General features: G+C 53.4%; 1 protein-coding gene across 5 annotated transcripts in view; it reads right to left on the reverse strand.

Annotated features, from left to right (window-relative positions):
- Nucleotides 1-7,147: 7,147 nt before the first annotated feature.
- The window catches only part of LOC146808688 (uncharacterized), a 170,526-nt gene continuing 153,894 nt past the window's right edge, over nucleotides 7,148-23,779 (reverse strand). For 3 of the 5 annotated variants that reach the window (XM_085615494.1, XM_085615492.1, XM_085615495.1), the window contains 2 exons: nucleotides 8,825-8,891; nucleotides 7,148-8,039 (listed from right to left, as the gene is read on the reverse strand). In XM_085615494.1, the coding sequence (XP_085471620.1) occupies nucleotides 8,844-8,891 (48 nt within the window). In that variant the 3' untranslated portion in view covers nucleotides 7,148-8,039; nucleotides 8,825-8,843. The remainder of the gene's footprint in view (nucleotides 8,040-8,824; nucleotides 8,892-23,779) is intronic. The other 2 variants (XM_085615493.1, XM_085615491.1) reach the window with 2 other exon arrangements.

The following is a 23,779-nucleotide window of genomic DNA, read 5'->3' on the forward strand; positions in this document are numbered from 1 at the left end:
CCATAGTTTAGGCATCGCCATGGTTCCACTTCCGTGGTTTAGGCATCGCCATGGTCCCCCCTCCATAGTTTAGGCATCGCCATGGTTCCACTTCCATGGTTTAGGCATCGCCATGGTTCTACTTCCGTGGTTTAGGCATCGCCATGGTTCCACTTCCGTGGTTTAGGCTTCGCCTTGGTTCCCTCTCTGTGGTTTAGGCATAGCCATGGTTCCACCTCTGTCGTTTAGGCATCACCATGGTTCCACTTCCATGGTTTAGGCATCGCCATGGTTCACCCTCTGTAGTTTAAGCATCGCCATGGTTCCACTTCCATGGTTTAGGCATCGCCCTGGTTCTCCCTCCGTAGTTTAGGCATCGCCATGGTTCCACTTCCGTGGTTTAGGCATCACCATGGTTCCACTTCCGTGGTGTAGGCATTGCCATGGTTCCACTTCCGTGGTTTAGGCATCACCATGGTTCTACTTCGCCATGGTTCCCCTTCCGTGGTTTAGGCATAGACATTGTTCCACCTCCGTGGTTTAGGCATCGCAATGGTTCCACTTCCGTGGTTTAGGCATTGCCATGGTTCCACTTCCGTGGTTTAGGTATCGCCATGGTTCCACTCCCGTGGTTTAGGTTTAGGTTCCCCTTCCGTGGTTTAGTTTTAGGCATCACCATGGTTCCACTTCCGTGGTTTAGGCATCGCCATGGTTCCACTTGCGTGGTTTAGGCATTGCCAAGGTTGCACTTCCGTGGTTTAGTTTTAGTCATCGCCATGCTTCCACTTCCGTAGTTTAGGCCTTGCCATGGATCCATGTCCGTGGTTTATGCTTCGCCATGATTTCAATTCCGTGGTTAAGGTTTGCCACGGTTCCACTTCTGTGGTTTAGGCATCGTCATGGTTCCCCCTCCATGGTTTAGGCATCGCCATGGTTCCACTTCCGTGGTTTAGGCATCACCATGGTTCCACTTCCGTGGTTTACGCTTCGCAATGGTTCCACTTCCGTTATTTAGGCTTCGCCATTGTTCCCCTTCCGCGGTTTAGGTTTAGGCATCGCCATGGTTCCACATCCATTGTTTATGTTTAGGCATCGCCATGGTTCCACTTCCGTGGTTTAGGTTTAGGCATCGCCATGGTTCCACTTCCGTGGTTTAGGCATCGCCATGGTTCCACTTCCGTGGTTTAGGTTTAGGCATCGCCATGGTTCCACTTCCGTGGTTTAGTTTTAGTCATCGCCATGGTTACACTTCTATGGTTTAGGTTTAGGCATCACCATAGTTCCTCTTCCGTGGTTTAGGTTTAGGCATCGCCATGGTTCCACTTCCGTGGTTTAGGCATCGTCATGGTTCCATTTCCGTGGTTTAGGCATTGCCATGGTTCCACTTCCGTGGTTTAGTCATCGCCATGGTTCCACTTCCGTGGTTTAGTTTTAGTCATCGCCATAGTTACACTTCTATGGTTTAGGCGTCGCATGGTTCCCCCTCCGTGGTTTAGGCATCGCCATGGTTCCACTTCCGTGGTTTAGGCATCGCCATGGTTCCACTTCCGTGGTTTAGTTTTAATCATCGCCATGGTTACACTTCTATGGTTTAGGTTTAGGCATCACCATAGTTCCTCTTCCGTGGTTTAGGTTTAGGCATCGCCATGGTTCCACTTCCGTGGTTTAGGCATCGTCATGGTTCCATTTCCGTGGTTTAGGCATCGTCATGGTTCCATTTCCGTGGTTTAGGCATCGCCATGGTTCCACTTATGTGGTTTAGTTTTAGTCATCGCCATAGTTACACTTCTATGGTTTAGGCATCGCATGGTTCCCCCTCCGTGGTTTAGGCATCGCCATGGTTCCACTTCCGTGGTTTAGGCATCGCCATGGTTCCACTTCCGTGGTTTAGGCTTCGCCTTGGTTCCCCCTCCGTGGTTTAGGCTTCGCCATGGTTCCCTTTCTGTGGTTTAGGCATTGCCATGGTTCCACTTCCGTGGTTTAGGCATAGCCATGGTTCCAGTTCCATGGTTTAGGCATAGACATGGTTCCACTTCCGTGGTTTAGGCATCACCATGGTTCCACTTCTGTGGTTTAGGCATCGCCATGGTTCCACTTCCGTGGGTTAGGCTTCACCTTGGTTCCCCCTCCATGGTTTATGCTTCACCATGGTTCCCTCTCTGTGGTTTAGGCATCGCCATGGTTCCACCTCCGTGGTTTAGGTATCGCCATGGTTACACTTCTATGGTTTAGGCATCGCATGGTTCCACCTCCGTGGTTTAGGCATTGCCATGGTTCCACTTCCGTGGTTTAGGTATCGCCATGGTTCCACTCCCGTGGTTTAGGTTTAGGTTCCCCTTCCGTGGTTTAGTTTTAGGCATCACCATGGTTCCACTTCCGTGGTTTAGGCATCGCCATGGTTCCACTTGCGTGGTTTAGGCATCGCCAAGGTTGCACTTCCGTGGTTTAGTTTTAGTCATCGCCATGCTTCCACTTCCGTAGTTTAGGCTTTGCCATGGATCCATGTCCGTGGTTTATGCTTCGCCATGGTTCCATGTCCGTGTTTGAGGCTTCGCCATGGTTCCACTTCCATGGTTTAGGCATCGCCATGGTTTCCCCTCCGTGGTTTAGGCATCGCCATGGTTCCACTTCCGTGGTTTAGGCATTGCCATGATTTCAATTCCGTGGTTAAGGCTTTGCCACGGTTCCACTTCTGTGGTTTAGGCATCGTCATGGTTCCCCCTCCATGGTTTAGGCATCGCCATAGTTCCACTTCCGTGGTTTAGGCATTGCCATGGTTCCACTTCCAGAGTTTAGGCTTCGCCATGGTTCCACTTCCATGGTTTAGGCATCGCCATGGTTCCACTTCCGTGGTTTAAGCATCGCCATGGTTCCACTTCCATAGTTTAGGGTTCGCCATGGTTCCCCCTCCGTGGTTAAGGCTTCGCCATGGTTCCGCTTCCGTGGTTTAGGCATTGCCATGGTTCCACTTCCGTGGTTTAGGTATCGCCATGGTTCCACTCCTGTGGTTTAGGTTTAGGTTCCCCTTCCGTGGTTTAGGTTTAGGCATCACCATGGTTCCACTTCTGTGGTTTAGGCATCGCCATGGTTCCACTTCCGTACTTTAGGCTTTGCCATAGTTCCACTTCTGTGGTTTAGGCATCACCAAGGTTGCACTTCCGTGGTTTAGTTTTAGTCATCGCCATGGTTCCACTTCCGTAGTTTAGGCTTTGCCATTGATCCCCGTCCGTGGTTTATGCTTCGCCATGGTTCCATGTCCGTGGTTGAGGCTTCGCCATGGTTCCACTTCCATGGTTTTGGCATCGCCATGGTTACCCCTCCGTGGTTTAGGCATCGCCATGGTTCCACTTCCGTGGTTTAGGCATCGCCATGGTGCCACTTCCGTACTTTAGGCTTTGCCATAGTTCCACTTCTGTGGTTTAGGCATCACCAAGGTTGCACTTCCGTGGTTTAGTTTTAGTCATCGCCATGGTTCCACTTCCTTAGTTTAGGCTTTGCCATGGATCCCCGTCCGTGGTTTATGCTTCGCCATGGTTCCATGTCCGTGGTTGAGGCTTTGCCATGGTTCCACTTCCATGGTTTTGGCATCGCCATGGTTTCCCCTCTGTGGTTTAGGCATCGCCATGGTTCCACTTCCGTGGTTTAGGCATCGCCATGGTTTCAATTCCGTGGTTAAGGCTTTGCCACGGTTCCACTTCTGTGGTTTAGGCATCGTCATGGTTCCCCCTCCATGGTTTAGGCATCGCCATGGTTACACTTCCGTGGTTTAGGGATTGCCATTGTTCCACTTCCATAGTTTAGGCTTCGCCATGGTTCCACTTCCATGGTTTAGGCATCGCCATGGTTCCACTTCCATAGTTTAGGGTTCGCCATGGTTCCCCCTCCGTGGTTAAGGCTTCGCCATGGTTCCACTTCCGTGGTTTAGGCATCGCCATGGTTCCCCCTCCGTGGTTTAGGTTTAGGCATCGCCATGGTTCCACTCCTGTGGTTAAGGCTTTGCCATGCTTCCACTTCCATGGCTTAGGCAACACCAAGGTTCCACTTCCGTGGTTTAGGTTTAGGCATCGCCATGGTTCCACTTCCGTGGTTAAGGCTTCGACATGGTTCCACTTCCGTGGTTAAGACATTGCCATGCTTCCACTCCCGTGGTTTAGGCATCGCCGTGGTTCCACTTCCGTGATTTAGGCTTCGCCATGGGTCCACTTCCGTAGTTAAGGCTTCGAAATGGTTCCACTTCCGTTGTTTAGGCATCGTCATGGTTCCCCCTCCATGGTTTAGGATTCGCCATGGTTCCACTTCTGTGGTTTAGGCATCGCCATGGTTCGACTTCCATAGTTTAGGGTTTGCCATGGTTCCCCCTCCGTGGTTAAGGCTTCGCCATGGTTCCACTTCCGTGGTTTAGGTATCGCCAAGGTTCCACTTACGTGGTTTAGGTTTAGGCATCACCATGGTTCCACTACCGTGGTTTAGGCATCGCCATGGTTCCACTTCCATGGTTTAGGCATTGCCATGCTTCCACTTCCGTGGTTTATGCATCGCCATGGTTCCCCCTCTGTGGTTCAGGCAACGCCATGGTTCCACTTCCGTGGTTTAGGCATCGCCATGGTTCCCCCTCAGTAGTTTAGGTTTGGGCATTGCCATGGTTCCACTTCCATGGTTAAGGAATCGCTATGGTTCCACTTTGTGGTTAAGGCTTCGCCATGGTTCCACGTCCATGGTTAAGGCTTCGCCATGGTTCCACGTCCGTGGTTTAGGCATCGCCATGGATCCACTTCCGTGGTTTAGGCATCGCCATGGTTCCCCCTCCGTGGTTAAGGCTTCGCCATGGTTCCACTTCCGTGGTTAAGGATTCGCCATGGTTCCACTTCCATGGTTGAGGCATCGCATGGTTCCACTTCCGTGGTTTAGGCATTGCCATGGTTCCCCCTCCTTAGTTTAGGTTTAGGCATCGCATGGTTCCACTTCCGTGGTTTAGGCTTTGCCATGGTTCCCCTTCCGTGGTTTAGGCATCGCCATGGTTCCACTTCCGTGGTTTAGGCATCGCCATGGTTCTCCCTCCGTGGTTTAGGTTTAGGCAACGCCATGATTCCACTTCCGTGGTTAAGGTTCCGCCATGGTTCCACTTCCGTGGTTAAGGGTTCACCATGGTCCCACTTGCATGTTTGAGGCACGCGTGTTTCAGGCATTCGTTATTCTGTCATACATCTGCTCTTCAGTGGTGTAAAGATTACCTTGAGGATAGACATCAAGCCATGCACCTCGCTCCATATCTACCGGTTTACAAGGCATTAGGACAAGGTACTCTACAGGGGTCAGCACTTAGTCCAACCCAGTTTCATATTGACATCCATCCTCTGTCCTCATTGGTCACATATTTTGGTGTCATCTGTATGAATTACGACTAGAGGATGGCACCCTGCTTGTCATAGCCGTAGAGAACATTGGGTCAACCCGTTAGAATACTGACCATCAGTGTTTGTCGTCTGTTGCTTCATTGCTGAGTCTTCGTTCCTTGAAGGTTAACTCCAACAAGACTGAGCTACTCTGGCTTTCCTATCCCATTGTGGCTAGACCTCTTCCATGCTTCTTCTTGCCCCCTCCCCCCTCTCCTTGCCCCTCATCTGCCTGCAAAGTCTGTAAAAAATCTGGGTTTTGGAGGAAAATCTGTCCTTGGAGATACAGACTAACCATCTTTCCCCCTGTAAGTGTGCATAGTGAAATAGTCCCATTCCTCCTCACTCGGGCTCTCAGGATTGTGGTCCAGGCCGCTACCCTTAGTCGATTTCATTATTGTAATTTTATGTTTCTAGGGGTCTCAGTGGTGTGCGGAAGAAGCTTGAGTGGACTCAAAGTAGCTCCTCGACCACCAAGCTCCTGCTCAGTTTCTTCTGCTCTTGATTCACCGCCCTGGCTTCCACTGGTTAAAGGATGTCTTTTAAACCCCTTTGCATAGTCCACAAGGCTCTGTATCCCCAGATATATCAGTCAGGTTTGGTGGTGGGACCTTCTCTATGCCTCCTATTTTGCATAGGATGCGGGCACTGATTACATTTAGGAAAGCCTTGTAGACCTGGCTATGCACACATTAACTTCACTTGGTTCTTCTGTTCTTGTATCTCAGGGTGCTGCTGTTTCCCTTTTGTGTAGCAGTAGGACATTTGTGCTCAGCATCTTAGTGCCAGGACTCCTTTCCAGAATTTGCACGCTTATGAAATTTCATAACATAACATTGCCCGGTTCCACAGCAGGCCAACCCCACACCGTTTGTTTAATAAAAAATGCCCTTGGTGACTAGTGGGTTCTCTGCCCCCTGAGAGGCCAGATTGGTGACAACACAAAGAAGGGTTTTCTCTCCCTGCTCTGAAGTGGTGGAGTTCACATCCCCCGCCCTGGGAAAGTAGTGCTGAATTTGTTGATGTTTTATCCTCCTAAGCCAGAGGGATAAAGGAGACAGTACGGCAGATCACACCCATGATTCATGCAAGCCACCAACTCACCATGCAGCACCTTGTGGTGCCATCCTTAAGGCTATCGCATCCAACCTGCCCCCTTCTGGGCAGACATGGTCAAGAAGCCCACTGTCAGCACTTTTTACCTAGCATAAATGCTGTCACTCTCGAAACCAAGAAGTGCCTGAAAGAAAAGTGGAGTAGTTAGGTCTTCACTACGTCTTCACTAGGTCTTCACTACGTCTTCACTACGTCTTCACTAGGTCTTCACTAGGTCTTCGCTAGGTCTTCGCTAGGTCATCGCTAGGTCTTCACTAGGCCTTCACTAGGTCTTCGCTAGGTCTTCACTAGGACTTCGCTAGGTCTTCGCTAGGTCTTCGCTAGGTCTTCGCTAGATCTTCTCTAGGTCTTCACTAGGCCATCACTAGGCCATCACTAGGTCTTCGCTAGATCTTCACTTGCTAAAAATCAAGGATTACTCCCAACTCAACACTCATCCAGCAAGTAGCAATACTCCTTAAATCCAGAAACTAGATGAAAACAGACGTCGTCAAGGAACACCTTGTCCAAAACTATTAACTTCCAGTGCATCCATGCACGGATGTCATCTAAAGAGAGCCCACTTTTTTGAAAGATTTACCTGTACCCCTTCACAATTGCATCTTTTTCTATTGTACAGCAAAAAATGTTTGCTTCACAAACACACACATAAACGTATTGTGTCCCCAACACAGTTTATTAAATATAGTCTCCCCATAACACTTTTTAAGCAAATCTCCTGCCAGATGCAATATTCTTTATTTCCATAAAAAGTTGAACATTGGTTTATTTTTTCCTCACAAGGCTTGGGGTGACAGGCAGCGTTGAGCTCAGGTACCTTGACTCAAAGACCCCTACAGAACAACCTCCAGACATAAGACTATGTTAGCCCCATTTATCTGACATAGCAATCAGAATATGAACAAATGTTGTTTATGTTAAAATCGATTGAGGGTTTTGCAGGCCTGGCTTGGAAACAACTGTGAAAGATTCATTTCCTGTTGTATTTTCTAAATGTTGCGTTGCATCGCAGCTTCCTATCTAAAGATGGTCCCTGTTGGAATGGAAGCCCGCCATCCTAGAAAGTATCATGTTTGTGGGCGGTGTCAAAGCTCGTGGAAGAGAGTAGCGTCACGTGAAGGAGAGTCGCGAAGTCCTTGAAGCCATCTTGGGCGGCTGCAGGTCACACTCTCCAGCTCACGCAATCATCCTACGCGTATGGAATGATTTGGGCGGTTTCATGCTCCGTTGAATGGGTGGTCATAGTTGTGATGCAGGACTTGATGTTGCAATGCTCTTTGTTGGGCCATCACTGTCCTTGATTCTTGGAAAAACAATGTCCTGTGATGAGTGCTGCAGACTCACTTCTGTTCAAGAGGAATCTCTTACTCTGGATTCTAATGAGAGCAAGTTGGAGATCTCTTCAATGAGATGCAGGCGCCTCACTATCCACAGAGCCCGTTGAGCGTGCGCTAAAAGCCATGGCTCACATTTGTCCTTTCGGCAGCCCAGGTGTTTGCTGGTTGTGATAATGGAGCCATAGGAAGAGAATCCAAAGATGTTCATGTATTGCTGGAAGAGAAGGGAATAGCCTTGTTCAAGATATTCTTAATGTAATTGACATAACATAGCATGGAACAGCAAGAGCCTCAGGACAAGAACGAATCTATGCAAATAACCCTGCACGGCTCTGCCTGGTTAGTAAATCTAGAGCCGTGCAAGATAGCGTAAGGCACTGCGTGCGTTACCCTGTGTTGTGAAAGCTTTCCGCGGGTGGAGCGAGGGTGTTTCTATGCATCCACCCATGGATTCAGAAGCATTCGCAGATTTACGAGGAACACTAAAGCTGGGAATGTGTCAACATACTACGCTATCCCACTAGATGCGTAATGAGGAGAAATATGTTCATTTCGCCTTGTTATTTTCTCTTCCTACATGTGCTGCATTCTTCAGCACACATAGGATGAGAAGTATGCCTCCGAGGATTGTTTTTGTGCAGAACGTTCCTCCTTCCTGCACAAAAACAATGCTGCCTGTACCGCAGGCAGCCTTGCACCATGGTTCAATGGTGCCTGCGTTGACGCATGGCAGCCACAAGTGCACCACTAGTGCAGAGAGAGCTGGTATGTGCCATATCTTGGTGAATATCACATATTTCTCTTCTCAGTTTGATGCAGCGTAGGACAGCGAGTTGTCTAGCTGCATTGCCGAGGCCTGACCATCAGTGCATCTCTCATCCAGCTGTGTCGGCATGTAATTCCCTGGCCGTTTTAAAACAATCGACTAAGATTCACACTACATAAATACCGCCAGTTACATCCAAAACAAAACATTTCTTTATTGAATTTGATTCTTACATCAAAGGTTTTGCGTCTGCTACCTTTTCAGCTGGTTGTAAATTGCTTGGTCTTCATGTTGTAAATCCTAGAAATGAAATAGGCAGCATTAAAGAGTAGACATGTCTCAGACGGTGGAAGATGAGCACCTCTGTGTCAGACCCTGTTCGGGAAATCATGGGCGAGCAGGGGGTAGTGGCCCATAGCTGTGGGGGCTCCGGTTGTTTACCTCAGATCTACCAGGGTCTGACCTGCTTTGACTCTGCACACTGGCCCAAGTACAAGCCCTTCAGCATTTGACTCTCAGTGGCAGCGATGGCAAGCATAATCCACACAAAACAGGAGGGGTGAGGGTAACGGACTCACCTACTCCGTACCCCCAGACAATACTTTTACACATCAGAAGGAGTAGGGAGTAATAAAAATGTCTCTGTCTAGTGGTGGCACATGCTGTGTGTCTAAATATTGCCCTCACTCACACAATTGTGTGACATGCTTCATCATAGGACTGCTACCAAACACCCCTGCGCATCCAACGTCTGGGGTGGAGCAATAGGGTAGGGTAAGACAAACACAACACAAAAGAGAAACAAATGATTTCCAAAGTCAGTGGGATCACCGGAAGTGAAAGTGCAGTGTAGATTAAAACTAGCTCGGAGGTGTCGCTGTGCCTATATTTATTCCTGGACCCTCCGGCCAGGATTAAAAACATGAAGGATGGTGGTGATTGGGAGATTTAATGTGCTCCTTATGCCCCTCCTTACTGCCAGGTTGCTGACATGCTTCGGCCGTGTGTCTGTGCCCCTCGGTTGGTGTCACGCCAGCCTTCTTCGGGACTCTGCCGGTGCCAGAATATCTGTGTGTCTCCCTCACCTCGTATTGAGATAAGAGGGTGTCAGAACCACTAGTTCTGGTCTCGAGGTATTCCCTCGACTGTGCTCGTGGATGTACGAGTTTACCCCTAAACCATGTTGAAAATGGCGAGCGGCAAGGAGAGACCCCCTGTAGTCACACTTACCTACACGGCGGGAGCAGGCAAGCAGTCGATGGGAGGAGCACCACCCTTGATGTAATTGTGATTACAGGGGGTCTCTCCTTGCCTCTCGCCATTTTCAACATGGTTTAGGGGTAAACTCGTACCTCCACGAGCACAGTCGAGGGAATACTTCGAGACCAGAACTAGCGGTTCTGACACCCACTTATCTCAATACGAGGTGAGGGAGACACACAGATATTCTGGCACCGGCAGAGTCCCGAAGAAGGCTGGCGTGACACCAACCTATGGGCACAGACACACGGCCGAAGCATGTCGACAACCTGGCAGTAAGGAGGGGCATAAGGAGCACATTAAATCTCCCAATCACCACCATCCTTCACGTTTTCAATCCTGGCCGGAGGGTCCAGGAATAAAGTATAGGCACAGCGACACCTTCGAGCTAGTTTTAGTCTACACTGCACTTTCGCTTCCAGTGATCCCAGTCACTCTGGAAATCATTTGTTTCTCTTTTGTGTTGTGTTTGTCTTCCCCTACCCTATTGCTCCACCCCAGGCATTGGCTGTGCAGGGGTGTTTGGTAGCAGCCCTATGATAAAGCATGTCACACAATTGTGTGAGTGAGGGCAGTATTTAGACACACAGCATGTGCCACCACTAGAAAGAGACATTTTTATTACTCCCTACTCCTTCTGGTGTGTAAAAGCGATGGCAAGCACTCACAGGCTTCTAAGGAAGGGTAGCGTGGGGTATAAAAGGCTTTGTATTAAAAATACACCCGAGAGACTAGAACCATGATAGAGCAGCGCAGTGCTTACCTCAGAAAAAAAGAGAAATAGTTCTGTACAGAGAAAAACTCAATACTACCCACTACACAAAGGTATCGGGTACTCGAAGCCTCCGGTACAGGACTATAGCTTCCTAGCAAGGATGCCTCCTCTGCCCAATCTACCTCCCATTCTCTAGGGTACACTGGGGCAGGTTTCAGCACAGCGCCAGCGCTCTGGGGCAGGTTTCAGCACAGCGGCAGCGCTCTGGGGCAGGTTTTAGCACAACGGCAGCGCTCTGGGGCAGGTTACAGCACAGCGGCAGTACACTGGGCAGGTTTCAGCACAGCGGCAGCGCTCTGGGGCAGGTTTCAGCACAGCGGCAGCGCTCTGGGGCAGGTTTCAGCACAGCAGCAGCGCTCTGGGGCAGGTTTCAGCACAGCGGCAGGGCTCTGGGGCAGGTTTCAACACAGCAGCAGCGCTCTGGGGCAGGGGTCAGCACAGCGGCAGCGCTCTGGGGCATGTTTCATCACAGCAGCAGCACTCTGGGGCAGGTTTCAGCACAGCGGCAGCGCTCTGGGGCAGGTTTCAGCACAGGGGCAGTGCTCTGGGGCAGGTTTCAGGACAGCAGCAGTGCTCTGGGGCAGGTTTCAGCACAGCAGCAGCGCTCTGGGGCGGATGTATGACGTTACAAAGCACACTTTTACAACGCATGCACTTACAACGCATTTTTTACAACGCATAATCCATTACAACGCATGACATTACAACGCATGACACTACAACGCATTTTAAAAAAATACCTTTACAACGCATTTCCATTACAACGCATACTACCTTTACAACGCATACCATTACAACGCATAATATTAAATTACATTTAAGGTAAGTATTAGATAGTATAGGGGTAAAAGTTACTTTTCTAACTCCAGGGGGTGCAACAGTAGGGTAAGTGTTGGATAGTATAGGGGTAAAAATTACTATTCTAACTCCAGGGGGTGCAACAGTGGGGTAATTGTTGGATAGTATAGGGGTAAAAATTACTATTCTAACTCCAGGGGGTGCAACAGTAGGGTAAGTGTTGGATAGTATAGGGGTAAAAATTACTATTCTAACTCCAGGGGGTGCAACAGTAGGGTAAGTGTTGGATAGTATAGGGGTAAAAATTACTATTCTAACTCCAGGGGGTGCAACAGTAGGGTAAGTGTTGGATAGTATAGGGGTAAAAATTACTATTCTAACTCCAGGGGGTGCAACAGTAGGGTAAGTGTTGGATAGTATAGGGGTAAAAATTACTATTCTAACTCCAGGGGGTGCAACAGTAGGGTAAGTGTTGGATAGAATAGGGGTAAAAATTACTATTCTAACTCCAGGGGGTGCAACAGTAGGGTAAGTGTTGGATAGTATAGGGGTAAAAATTACTATTCTAACTCCAGGGGGTGCAACAGTAGGGTAAGTGTTGGATAGTATAGGGGTAAAAATTACTATTCTAACTCCAGGGGGTGCAACAGTAGGGTAAGTGTTGGATAGTATAGGGGTAAAAATTACTATTCTAACTCCAGGGGGTGCATCAGTAGGGTAAGTGTTGGATAGTATATGGGTAAAAATTACTATTCTAACTCCAGGGGGTGCATCAGTAGGGTAAGTGTTGGACAGTATAGGGGTAAAAATTACTATTCTAATTCCAGGGGGTGCAACAGTAGGGTAAGTGTTGGATAGTGTAGTGTAATATTATGCGTTGTAATGGTATGCGTTGTAATGGTAGTATGCGTTGTAATGGAATGCGTTGTAAAGGTAGTTTTTCAAAATGCGTTGTAGTGTCATGCGTTGTAATGTCATGCGTTGTAATGGATTATGCGTTGTAAAAAATGCGTTGTAAAGGTAGTGCGTTGTAAAAGTTGCGTTGTAAAGGTTGTTCCCCCTCTGGGGCAGGTTTCAGCACAGCGGCAGTGGTCTGGGGCAGGTTTCAGCACAGCGGCAGCGCTCTGAGGCATGTTTCAGCACAGCATCAGCGCTCTGGGGCATGTTTCAGCACAGCGGCAGCGCTCTGGGGCAGGTTTCAGCACAGCGGCAGCGCTCTGAGGCATGTTTCAGCACAGCAGCAGCGCTCTGGGGCATGTTTCAGCACAGCGGCAGTGCTCTGGGGCAGGTTTCAGGACAGCAGCAGTGCTCTGGGGCAGGTTTCAGCACAGCGGCAGTGCTCTGGGGCAGGTTTCAGGACAGCGGCAGTGCTCTGGGGCAGGTTTCAGCACAGCGGCAGCGCTCTGGGGCAGGTTTCAGCACAGCGGCAGCGCTCTGGGGCAGGTTTCAGCACAGCAGCAGCACTCTGGGGCAGGTTTCAGCACAGCGGCAGCGCCCTGGGGCATGTTTCAACACAGCAGCAGCGCTCTGGGGCAGGTTTCAGCACAGCGGCAGCGCTCTGGGGCAGGTTTCAACACAGCGGCAGCAGTCTGGGGCAGGTTTCAGCACAGCGGCAGCGCTCTGGGGCATGTTTCATCACAGCAGCAGCACTCTGGGGCAGGTTTCAGCACAGCGGCAGTGCTCTGGGGCATGTTTCAGCACAGCGGCAGTGGTCTGGGGCAGGTTTCAGCACAGCGGCAGCGCTCAGGGGCATGTTTCAGCACAGCAGCAGCGCTCTGGGGCATGTTTCAGCACAGCGGCAGCGCTCTGGGGCAGGTTTCAGCACAGCGGCAGCGCTCTGGGGCAGGTTTCAACACAGCGGCAGCGCTCTGGGGCAGGGGTCAGCACAGCGGCAGCGCTCTGGGGCATGTTTCATCCCAGCAGCAGCACTCTGGGGCAGGTTTCAGCACAGCGGCAGCGCTCTGGGGCAGGTTTCAGCACAGTGGCAGTGCTCTGGGGCAGGTTTCAGGACAGCAGCAGTGCTCTGGGGCAGGTTTCAGCACAGCGGCAGCGCTCTGGGGCAGGTTTCAGCACAGCGGCAGTGGTCAGGGGCAGGTTTCAGCACAGCGGCAGCGCTCTGAGGCATGTTTCAGCACAGCAGCAGCGCTCTGGGGCATGTTTCAGCACAGCGGCAGCGCTCTGGGGCAGGTTTCAGCACAGTGGCAGCGTTCTGGGGCAGGTTTCAACACAGCGGCAGCGCTCTGGGGCAGGTTTCAGCACAGGGGCAGTGCTCTGGGGCAGGTTTCAGGACAGCAGCAGTGCTCTGGGGCAGGTTTCAGCACAGCGGCAGCGCTCTGGGGCGGATGTATGACGTTACAACGCACACTTTTACAACGCATGCACTTACAACGCATTTTTTACAACGCATAATCCATTACAACGCATGACATTACAACGCATGACACTACAACGCATTTTTAAAAAATACCTTTACAACGCATTTCCATTACAACGCATACTACCTTTACAACGCATACCATTACAACGCATAATATTAAATTACATTTAAGGTAAGTATTAGATAGTATAGGGGTAAAAGTTACTTTTCTAACTCCAGGGGGTGCAACAGTAGGGTAAGTGTTGGATAGTATAGGGGTAAAAATTACTATTCTAACTCCAGGGGGTGCAACAGTGGGGTAATTGTTGGATAGTATAGGGGTAAAAATTACTATTCTAACTCCAGGGGGTGCAACAGTAGGGTAAGTGTTGGATAGTATAGGGGTAAAAATTACTATTCTAACTCCAGGGGGTGCAACAGTAGGGTAAGTGTTGGATAGTATAGGGGTAAAAACTACTATTCTATCTCCAGGGGGTGCAACAGTAGGGTAAGTGTTGGATAGTATAGGGGTAAAAATTACTATTCTAACTCCAGGGGGTGCAACAGTAGGGTAAGTGTTGGATAGTATAGGGGTAAAAATTACTATTCTAACTCCAGGGGGTGCAACAGTAGGGTAAGTGTTGGATAGAATAGGGGTAAAAATTACTATTCTAACTCCAGGGGATGCAACAGTAGGGTAAGTGTTGGATAGTATAGGGGTAAAAATTACTATTCTAAATCCAGGGGGTGCAACAGTAGGGTAAGTGTTGGATAGTATAGGGGTAAAAATTACTATTCTAACTCCAGGGGGTGCAACAGTAGGGTAAGTGTTGGATAGTATAGGGGTAAAAATTACTATTCTAACTCCAGGGGGTGCATCAGTAGGGTAAGTGTTGGATAGTATATGGGTAAAATGTACTATTCTAACTCCAGGGGGTGCATCAGTAGGGTAAGTGTTGGACAGTATAGGGGTAAAAATTACTATTCTAACTCCAGGGGGTGCAACAGTAGGGTAAGTGTTGGATAGTGTAGTGTAATATTATGCGTTGTAATGGTATGCGTTGTAATGGTAGTATGCGTTGTAATGGAATGCGTTGTAAAGGTAGTTTTTAAAAATGCGTTGTAGTGTCATGCGTTGTAATGTCATGCGTTGTAATGGATTATGCGTTGTAAATAATGCGTTGTAAAGGTAGTGCGTTGTAAAAGTTGCGTTGTAAAGGTTGTTCCCCCTCTGGGGCAGGTTTCAGCACAGCGGCAGTGGTCTGGGGCAGGTTTCAGCACAGCGGCAGCACTCTGAGGCATGTTTCAGCACAGCAGCAGCGCTCTGGGGCATGTTTCAGCACAGCGGCAGCGCTCTGGGGCAGGTTTCAGCACAGCGGCAGCGCTCTGGGGCAGGTTTCAACACAGCGGCAGCGCTCTGGGGCAGGTTTCAGGACAGCAGCAGTGCTCTGGGGCAGGTTTCAGCACAGCGGCAGCGCTCTGAGGCATGTTTCAGCACAGCATCAGCGCTCTGGGGCATGTTTCAGCACAGCGGCAGCGCTCTGGGGCAGGTTTCAACACAGCGGCAGCGCTCTGGGGCAGGTTTCAGCACAGTGGCAGTGCTCTGGGGCAGGTTTCAGGACAGCAGCAGTGCTCTGGGGCAGGGGTCAGCACAGCAGCAGCACTCTGGGGCAGGTTTCAGCACAGCGGCAGTGGTCTGGGGCAGGTTTCAGCACAGTGGCAGTGCTCTGGGGCAGGTTTCAGGACAGCAGCAGTGCTCTGGGGCAGGTTTCAGCACAGCGGCAGTGCTCTGGTCAGGTTTCAGGACAGCAGCAGTGCTCTGGGGCAGGTTTCAGCACAGCGGCAGCGCTCTGGGGCAGGTTTCAGCACAGCGGCAGCGCTCTGGGGCAGGTTTCAGCACAGCGGCAGCGCCCTGGGGCATGTTTCAGCACAGCAGCAGCGCTCTGGGGCAGGTTTCAGCACAGCGGCAGCGCTCTGCGGCAGGTTTCAGCACAGCGGCAGCGCTCTGGGGCAGGTTTTAGCACAGCGGCAGCACTCTGAGGCAGGTTTCAGCACAACGGCAGCGCTCTGGGGCAGGTTACAGCACAGCGGCAGTGCACTGGGCAGGTTTCAGCACAGCAGCAGCGCTCTGGGGCAGGTTTCAGCACAGCGGCAGCGCTCTGGGGCAGGTTTCAGCACAGCGGCAGCGCTCTGGGGCATGTTTCAGCACAGCGGCAGCGCTCTGGGGCATGTTTAAGCACAGCGGCAGTGGTCTGGGGCAGGTTTTAGCACAGCGGCAGCACTCTGAGGCAGGTTTCAGCACAGCGGCAGTGGTCTGAGGCAGGTTTCAGCACAGCGGCAGTTCACTGGGCAGGTTTCAGCACAGCGGCAGCGCTCTGGGGAAGGTTTTAGCACAGCGGCAGCACTATGAGGCAGGTTTCAGCACAGCGGCAGTGGTCTGGGGCAGGTTTCAGCACAGCGGCAGTGCTCTGGGGCAGGTTTCAGGACAGCAGCAGTGCTCTGGGGCAGGTTTCAGCACAGCGGCAGCGCTCTGGGGCAGGTTTCAGCACAGCGGCAGTGGTCTGGGGCAGGTTTCAGCACAGCGGCAGCGCTCTGAGGCATGTTTCAGCACAGCATCAGCGCTCTGGGGCATGTTTCAGCACAGCGGCAGCGCTCTGGGGCAGGTTTCAGCACAGTGGCAGCGCTCTGAGGCATGTTTCAGCACAGCAGCAGCGCTCTGGGGCATGTTTCAGCACAGCGGCAGTGCTCTGGGGCAGGTTTCAGGACAGCAGCAGTGCTCTGGGGCAGGTTTCAGCACAGCGGCAGTGCTCTGGGGCAGGTTTCAGGCCAGCGGCAGTGCTCTGGGGCAGGTTTCAGCACAGCGGCAGCGCTCTGGGGCAGGTTTCAGCACAGCGGCAGCGCTCTGGGGCAGGTTTCAGCACAGCAGCAGCACTCTGGGGCAGGTTTCAGCACAGCGGCAGCGCCCTGGGGCATGTTTCAGCACAGCAGCAGCGCTCTGGGGCAGGTTTCAGCACAGCGGCAGCGCTCTGGGGCAGGTTTCAACACAGCGGCAGCAGTCTGGGGCAGGTTTCAGCACAGCGGCAGCGCTCTGGGGCATGTTTCATCACAGCAGCAGCACTCTGGGGCAGGTTTCAGCACAGCGGCAGCGCTCTGGGGCAGGTTTCAGCACAGCGGCAGTGGTCTGGGGCAGGTTTCAGCACAGCGGCAGCGCTCAGGGGCATGTTTCAGCACAGCAGCAGCGCTCTGGGGCATGTTTCAGCACAGCGGCAGCGCTCTGGGGCAGGTTTCAGCACAGCGGCAGCGCTCTGGGGCAGGTTTCAACACAGCGGCAGCGCTCTGGGGCAGGGGTCAGCACAGCGGCAGCGCTCTGGGGCATGTTTCATCACAGCAGCAGCACTCTGGGGCAGGTTTCAGCACAGCGGCAGCGCTCTGGGGCAGGTTTCAGCACAGTGGCAGTGCTCTGGGGCAGGTTTCAGGACAGCAGCAGTGCTCTGGGGCAGGTTTCAGCACAGCGGCAGCGCTCTGGGGCAGGTTTCAGCACAGCGGCAGTGGTCTGGGGCAGGTTTCAGCACAGCGGCAGCGCTCTGAGGCATGTTTCAGCACAGCAGCAGCGCTCTGGGGCATGTTTCAGCACAGCGGCAGCGCTCTGGGGCAGGTTTCAGCACAGTGGCAGCGTTCTGGGGCAGGTTTCAACACAGCGGCAGCGCTCTGGGGCAGGTTTCAGCACAGTGGCAGTGCTCTGGGGCATGTTTCAGGACAGCAGCAGTGCTCTGGGGCAGGTTTCAGGACAGCAGCAGTGCTCTGGGGCAGGTTTCAGCACAGCGGCAGTGCTCTGGGGCAGGTTTCAGTACAGCAGCAGTGCTCTGGGGCAGGTTTCAGCACAGCGGCAGCGCTCTGGGGCAGGTTTCAGCACAGCGGCAGCGCTCTGGGGCAGGTTTCAGCACAGCAGCAGCACTCTGGGGCAGGTTTCAGCACAGCGGCAGCGCCCTGGGGCATGTTTCAGCACAGCAGCAGCGCTCTGGGGCAGGTTTCAGCACAGCGGCAGCGCTCTGGGGCAGGTTTCAACACAGCGGCAGCAGTCTGGGGCAGGTTTCAGCACAGCGGCAGCGCTCTGGGGCATGTTTCATCAGAGCAGCAGCACTCTGGGGCAGGTTTCAGCACAGCGGCAGCGCTCTGGGGCAGGTTTCAGCACAGCGGCAGTGGTCTGGGGCAGGTTTCAACACAGCGGCAGCGCTCTGGGGCATGTTTCAGCACAGCAGCAGCGCTCTGGGGTATGTTTCAGCACAGCAGCAGCGCTCTGGGGCAGGTTTCAGCACAGCGGCAGTGCTCTGGGGCAGGTTTCAACACAGCGGCAGCGCTCTGGGGCAGGTTTCAGCACAGTGGCAGTGCTCTGGGGCAGGTTTCAGGACAGCAACAGTGCTCTGGGGCAGGGGTCAGCACAGCAGCAGCACTCTGGGGCAGGTTTCAGCACAGCAGCAGTGGTCTGGGGCAGGTTTCAGCACAGTGGCAGTGCTCTGGGGCAGGTTTCAGGACAGCAGCAGTGCTCTGGGGCAGGTTTCAGCACAGCGGCAGTGCTCTGGTCAGGTTTCAGGACAGCAGCAGTGCTCTGGGGCAGGTTTCAGCACAGCGGCAGCGCTCTGGGGCAGGTTTCAGCACAGCGGCAGCGCTCTGGGGCAGGTTTCAGCACAGCGGCAGCGCCCTGGGGCATGTTTCAGCACAGCAGCAGCGCTCTGGGGCAGGTTTCAGCACAGCGGCAGCGCTCTGCGGCAGGTTTCAGCACAGCGGCAGCGCTCTGGGGCAGGTTTTAGCACAGCGGCAGCACTCTGAGGCAGGTTTCAGCACAACGGCAGCGCTCTGGGGCAGGTTACAGCACAGCGGCAGTGCACTGGGCAGGTTTCAGCACAGCAGCAGCGCTCTGGGGCAGGTTTCAGCACAGCGGCAGCGCTCTGGGGCAGGTTTCAGCACAGCGGCAGCGCTCTGGGGCATGTTTCAGCACAGCGGCAGCGCTCTGGGGCATGTTTAAGCACAGCGGCAGTGGTCTGGGGCAGGTTTTAGCACAGCGGCAGCACTCTGAGGCAGGTTTCAGCACAGCGGCAGTGGTCTGAGGCAGGTTTCAGCACAGCGGCAGTTCACTGGGCAGGTTTCAGCACAGCGGCAGCGCTCTGGGGAAGGTTTTAGCACAGCGGCAGCACTATGAGGCAGGTTTCAGCACAGCGGCAGTGGTCTGGGGCAGGTTTCAGCACAGCGGCAGTGCACTGGGCAGGTTTCAGCACAGCGGCAGTGCTCTGAGGCATGTTTCATCACAGCAGCAGCACTCTGGGGCAGGTTTCAGCACAGCGGCAGCGCTCTGGGGCAGGTTTCAGCACAGTGGCAGTGGTCTGGGGCAGGTTTTAGCACAGAGGCAGCGCTCTGGGGCAGGGGTCAGCACAGCGGCAGCGCTCTGGGGCATGTTTCATCACAGCAGCAGCACTCTGGGGCAGGTTTCAGCACAGCGGCAGCGCTCTGGGGCAGGTTTCAGCACAGCGGCAGCGCTCTGAGGCAGGTTTCAACACAGCAGCAGCGCTCTGGGGCAGGGGTCAGCACAGCGGCAGCGCTCTGGGGCATGTTTCATCACAGCAGCAGCACTCTGGGGCGGGTTTCAGCACAGTGGCAGTGCTCTGGGGCAGGTTTCAGGACAGCAGCAGTGCTCTGGGGCAGGGGTCAGCACAGCGGCAGCGCTCTGGGGCAGGTTTCAGCACAGCAGCAGCACTCTGGGGCAGGTTTCAGCACAGCAGCAGCACTCTGGGGCAGGTTTCAGCACAGTGGCAGTGCTCTGGGGCAGGTTTCAGGACAGCAGCAGTGCTCTGGGGCAGGTTTCAGCACAGCGGCAGTGGTCTGGAGCAGGTTTCAGTGCAGCGGCAGCACTCTGGGGCAGGTTTCAGCACAGTGGCAGTGGTCTGGAGCAGGTTTCAGCGCAGTGGCAGTGCACTGGGGCAGGTTTCAGCACAGCGGCAGCACTCTGGGGCATGTTTCAGCACAGCGGCAGCGCTCTGGGGCAGGTTTCAGCACAGCAGCAGCACTCTGGGGCAGGTTTCAGCACAGTGGCAGCGCTCTGGGGCAGGTTTCAGCACAGCAGCAGCGCTCTGGGGCATGTTTCAGCACAGCGGCAGCGCTCTGGGGCAGGTTTCAGCACAGTGGCAGTGGTCTGGAGCAGGTTTCGCCCCAGAGCGCCAGCGCTCTGGGGCATGTTTCAACACAGCAGCAGCGCTCTGGAACATGTTTCAGCACAGCAGCAGCGCTCTGGGGCTTGTTTCAGCACAGCGGCAGCGCTCTGGGGAATGTTTCAGCACAGCGGCAGTGCTCTGGGGCAGGTTTCAGCACAGCGGCAGCGCTCTGGGGCAGGTTTCAACGCAGCGGCAGCGCTCTGGGGCATGTTTCAGCACAGCGGCAGCGCTCTGGGGCAGGTTTCAACGCAGCTGCAGCACTCTGGGGCAGGTTTCAGCACAGTGGCAGTGGTCTGGAGCAGGTTTCAACACAGCGGCAGCGCTCTGGGGCAGGTTTCAGCACAGCGGCAGCGCTCTGGGGCAGGTTTCAACGCAGCGGCAGCGCTCTGGGGCAGGTTTCAGCACAGCGGCAGCGCTCTGGGGCAGGTTTCAGCACAGCAGTAGCGCTCTGGGGCATGTTTCAGCACAGCGGCAGCGCTCTGGGGCAGGTTTCAGCACAGTGGCAGTGGTCTGGAGCAGGTTTCAGCACAGCGGCAGCGGTCTGTGGCAGGTTTCAACACAGCAGCAGCGCTCTGGAACATGTTTCAGCACAGCAGCAGCGCTCTGGGGCATGTTTCAGCACAGCGGCAGCGCTCTGGGCCAGGGGGCAGCACAGCGGCAGCGCTCTGGGACAGGTTTCAGCACAGTGGCAGTGCTCTGGGGCAGGTTTCAACGCAGAGGCAGCGCTCTGGGGCAGGTTTCAGCACAGCGGCAGCGCTCTGGGGCAGGTTTCAGCACTGTGGCAGTGGTCTGGAGCAGGTTTCAGCACAGCGGCAGCGCTCTGGGGCAGGTTTCAGCACTGTGGCAGTGGTCTGGAGCAGGTTTCAGCACAGCGGCAGCGCTCTGGGGCAGGTTTCAGCACAGCGGCAGCGCTCTGGGGCAGGTTTCAGCACAGCGGCAGCGCTCTGGGGCAGGTTTCAACGCAGCAGCAGCGCTCTGGGGCATGTTTCAGCACAGCGGCAGCGCTCTGGGGCAGGTTTCAACGCAGCGGCAGCACTCTGGGGCAGGTTTCAGCACAGCGGCAGCGCTCTGGGACAGGTTTCAACGCAGCGGCAGCACTCTGGGGCAGGTTTCAGCACAGTGGCAGTGGTCTGGAGCAGGTTTCAACACAGCGGCAGCGCTCTGGGGCAGGTTTCAGCACAGCGGCAGCGCTCTGGGGCAGGTTTCAACGGAGCGTCAGCGCTCTGGGGCAGGTTTCAGCACAGCGGCAGCACTCTGGGGCAGGTTTCAGCACAGCGGCAGCGGTCCGGGGCAGGTTTCAGCACAGTGGCAGCGCTCTGCGGCATGTTTCAGCGCAGCGGCAGCGCTCTGGGGCAGGTTTCAGCGTAGCGGCAGCGCTCTGGGCCAAGTTTCAGCACAGCGGCAGCGCTCTGGGGCAGGTTTCAGCACAGCGGCAGTGCTCCCTCCTTTGGTCAGGTAGACAGGTGCTTAATTTTGTAAAACAACAAGTGCCAGGGCTCTCGTCAGGCTGCCACTGCAGCTTGCAGTACACACTGGCCTGGCCTTGCTGCCAATGATGGTAACAACACAACTACTAACCATCACACTCCTGCGAGTGTGACAATTTGGACTATTTCAGGCACCCAAAGCTGTAAGAATGGCTTGCGCAGCAGCTAATAGCAATTTTTATGAATATTCAATTAATAATTTTGTGTTGTTGTTGTCATCTCTAAATTAGACAGACAGCGCCACCTTGTGGCAGGCGGTCACAAGCGCCGGTGTTAATAATTAAGTGCTAGTGCCGAGCACCTGAAACCACCGGCCCAAATTATGCACTGCCAGCTGCAAGCATTCAGTCTCTTAATGTTTGTCTCATCTGCAATCTGGGTCGGTGGAAGCCTTCACTCTGGCCTTCGGCTCGTCAGTCCAGGTCCTTGCTTGGTCAGGAAAGACTCTCAGGCTGCAGGTGCATTGTGTGGCTGCTCCATTCCTTTCAAGCAGATGCCGGTCGAGCAGCAGTGTCCGAAGGCAGTGGCAGGTGTGCAGTGTTGCAGCTGCCTTCATTCAGTGGCCCTACTCAGGGCACTTAGCATCTCCTAGGCCCACAGGTGGGAGTATTGCCTTCTGGTTGAGACATCAACTCAAACCCTGGGTCCTCCCTGATCGAAGGCTGTGAACTGGTCCATTTTATGACTGCAGGTCCAAAGATGGTAGCCGAGTCCCTTTATGGTGCCTTAGGGCGGGAGAGGTGGCTTGGTGCAATAAGGCACAGCGCCTCAGCAGTCACACACTTACTCTGGCACACAGTGGCAAGTGCGTCTGGGCAGCAGCTCACTTCGAGCAGTGCAGTCCGCACGGGCACACAATTGTGCAAGTTACTCAAGGCTAGCCACAACACAATTCCTTTCAGCCACACTTGGGTCACGGGTTACATGGGTTTCTTCTTCAGTGAGGCAGAGTGCTCAGGAACACTTGGGGCAAGTGCCTCTGCTGTGACAGCAAAGTCAATTCAGATTCTTTTGGCAACTGCCCCGATTCAGCAACAGTGCCCTCTTCAGCGGCAGGCACTGCTCAGGCACCCTTCAGGGCAAGTGCCATCATCGATACAGCAATGCTGGTGAGGTGATGCACTTGGGCATACTTCAGTGCTGTGACTCCTCTGCTGTGGTGATAGTGACTGGCTATCAGAGAGGAGACCAGCAATTATGCTTCCAGGAGTCTCTATTATGGGAGCCACAGCAGCAAACTCAACTACTGTTGCTGTCTCCTCCTTCACGGGTGGCTCGCTCCTTCCCTCTTCCTCCAGGCAGGATCCTCCATTCTGTCTAGGACAAGAAGCAGGTGAATGTCTCCTCAGCTCTGTGGAGATGGCTGTCAGGCACTAGTCCTGGTAGAGCAATGAAGCACCCCCTTCCTTCGTGACGGAGAATTTGGAACGGGATCAAGTGGGTAAGCAGCTCCCACTCCTATAAAGGTAAAAAGATGCATGTTCTCTGTCTGCACTTTCAGAACGGGTTTGGGTCGGTTCTTCCTTCATGAGTCCTTCCCACTCTGTTTGGGTCAGTTCTTCTTTCATGTGTCCTTCTCACACTGTTTGGGACGGTTCTTCTTTCATGTGTCCTTCTCACACTGTTTGGGTCGGTTCTTCTTTCATGTGACCTTCTCACACTGTTTGGGTCGGTTCTTCTGTCATGTGTCCTTCTCACACTGTTTGGGTCAGTTCTACTTTCATGTGTCCTCGTCACACTGTTTGGGTCGGTTCTTCCTTCATGTGTCCTTCTCAATGTGTCTGTTGGACTTGGCCCTTCTGGCAGGTTCACCCCTGAACTTGTTGCATTAAGCTCTGACATATTGGTAGTGATTTTTGGCCTCTGCGCACTTTACCACTGTGGCCCAGTGTAAAGTGTGTGTGCTCTCTGAGTGCATGTGGTGAGATAGGCCTGCCCTCCCATAGGAATGCATGGGGGATATGTGTGTCCATGGTAATTCCTGATGTGAGAGGAGTGCAGGGTCAAGTTTAGTATGTGTGAACTCGCAAGAATCAATGCTGCGCAATGATGTGCGCGGATTTATTATAACTATAGGAGAAGTGCCACTTCTAGAGGTTGGCATGTCTGTGTGCTGTATGATGTGAATTGCCTGTCTGAGTTTGAGTGACAGGCCTGGGGAATTCCAGGAGCCAGGGTGAGTCAGCCCAGTGGTGAATAGGGAGATCAGCAGCTAGATGGGAGGGAGGAGTTGCACCTGGGACCTGAATAGGGATGGGCCTTCCCTCCACAATGCTGGCTCCACCCCCCGTGGTGCATCTGATGTCCCT

Source organism: Triturus cristatus, chromosome 7 (assembly GCF_964204655.1).
Source record: "Triturus cristatus chromosome 7, aTriCri1.1, whole genome shotgun sequence".
In the NCBI taxonomy this organism is placed as follows: domain Eukaryota; kingdom Metazoa; phylum Chordata; class Amphibia; order Caudata; family Salamandridae; genus Triturus; species Triturus cristatus.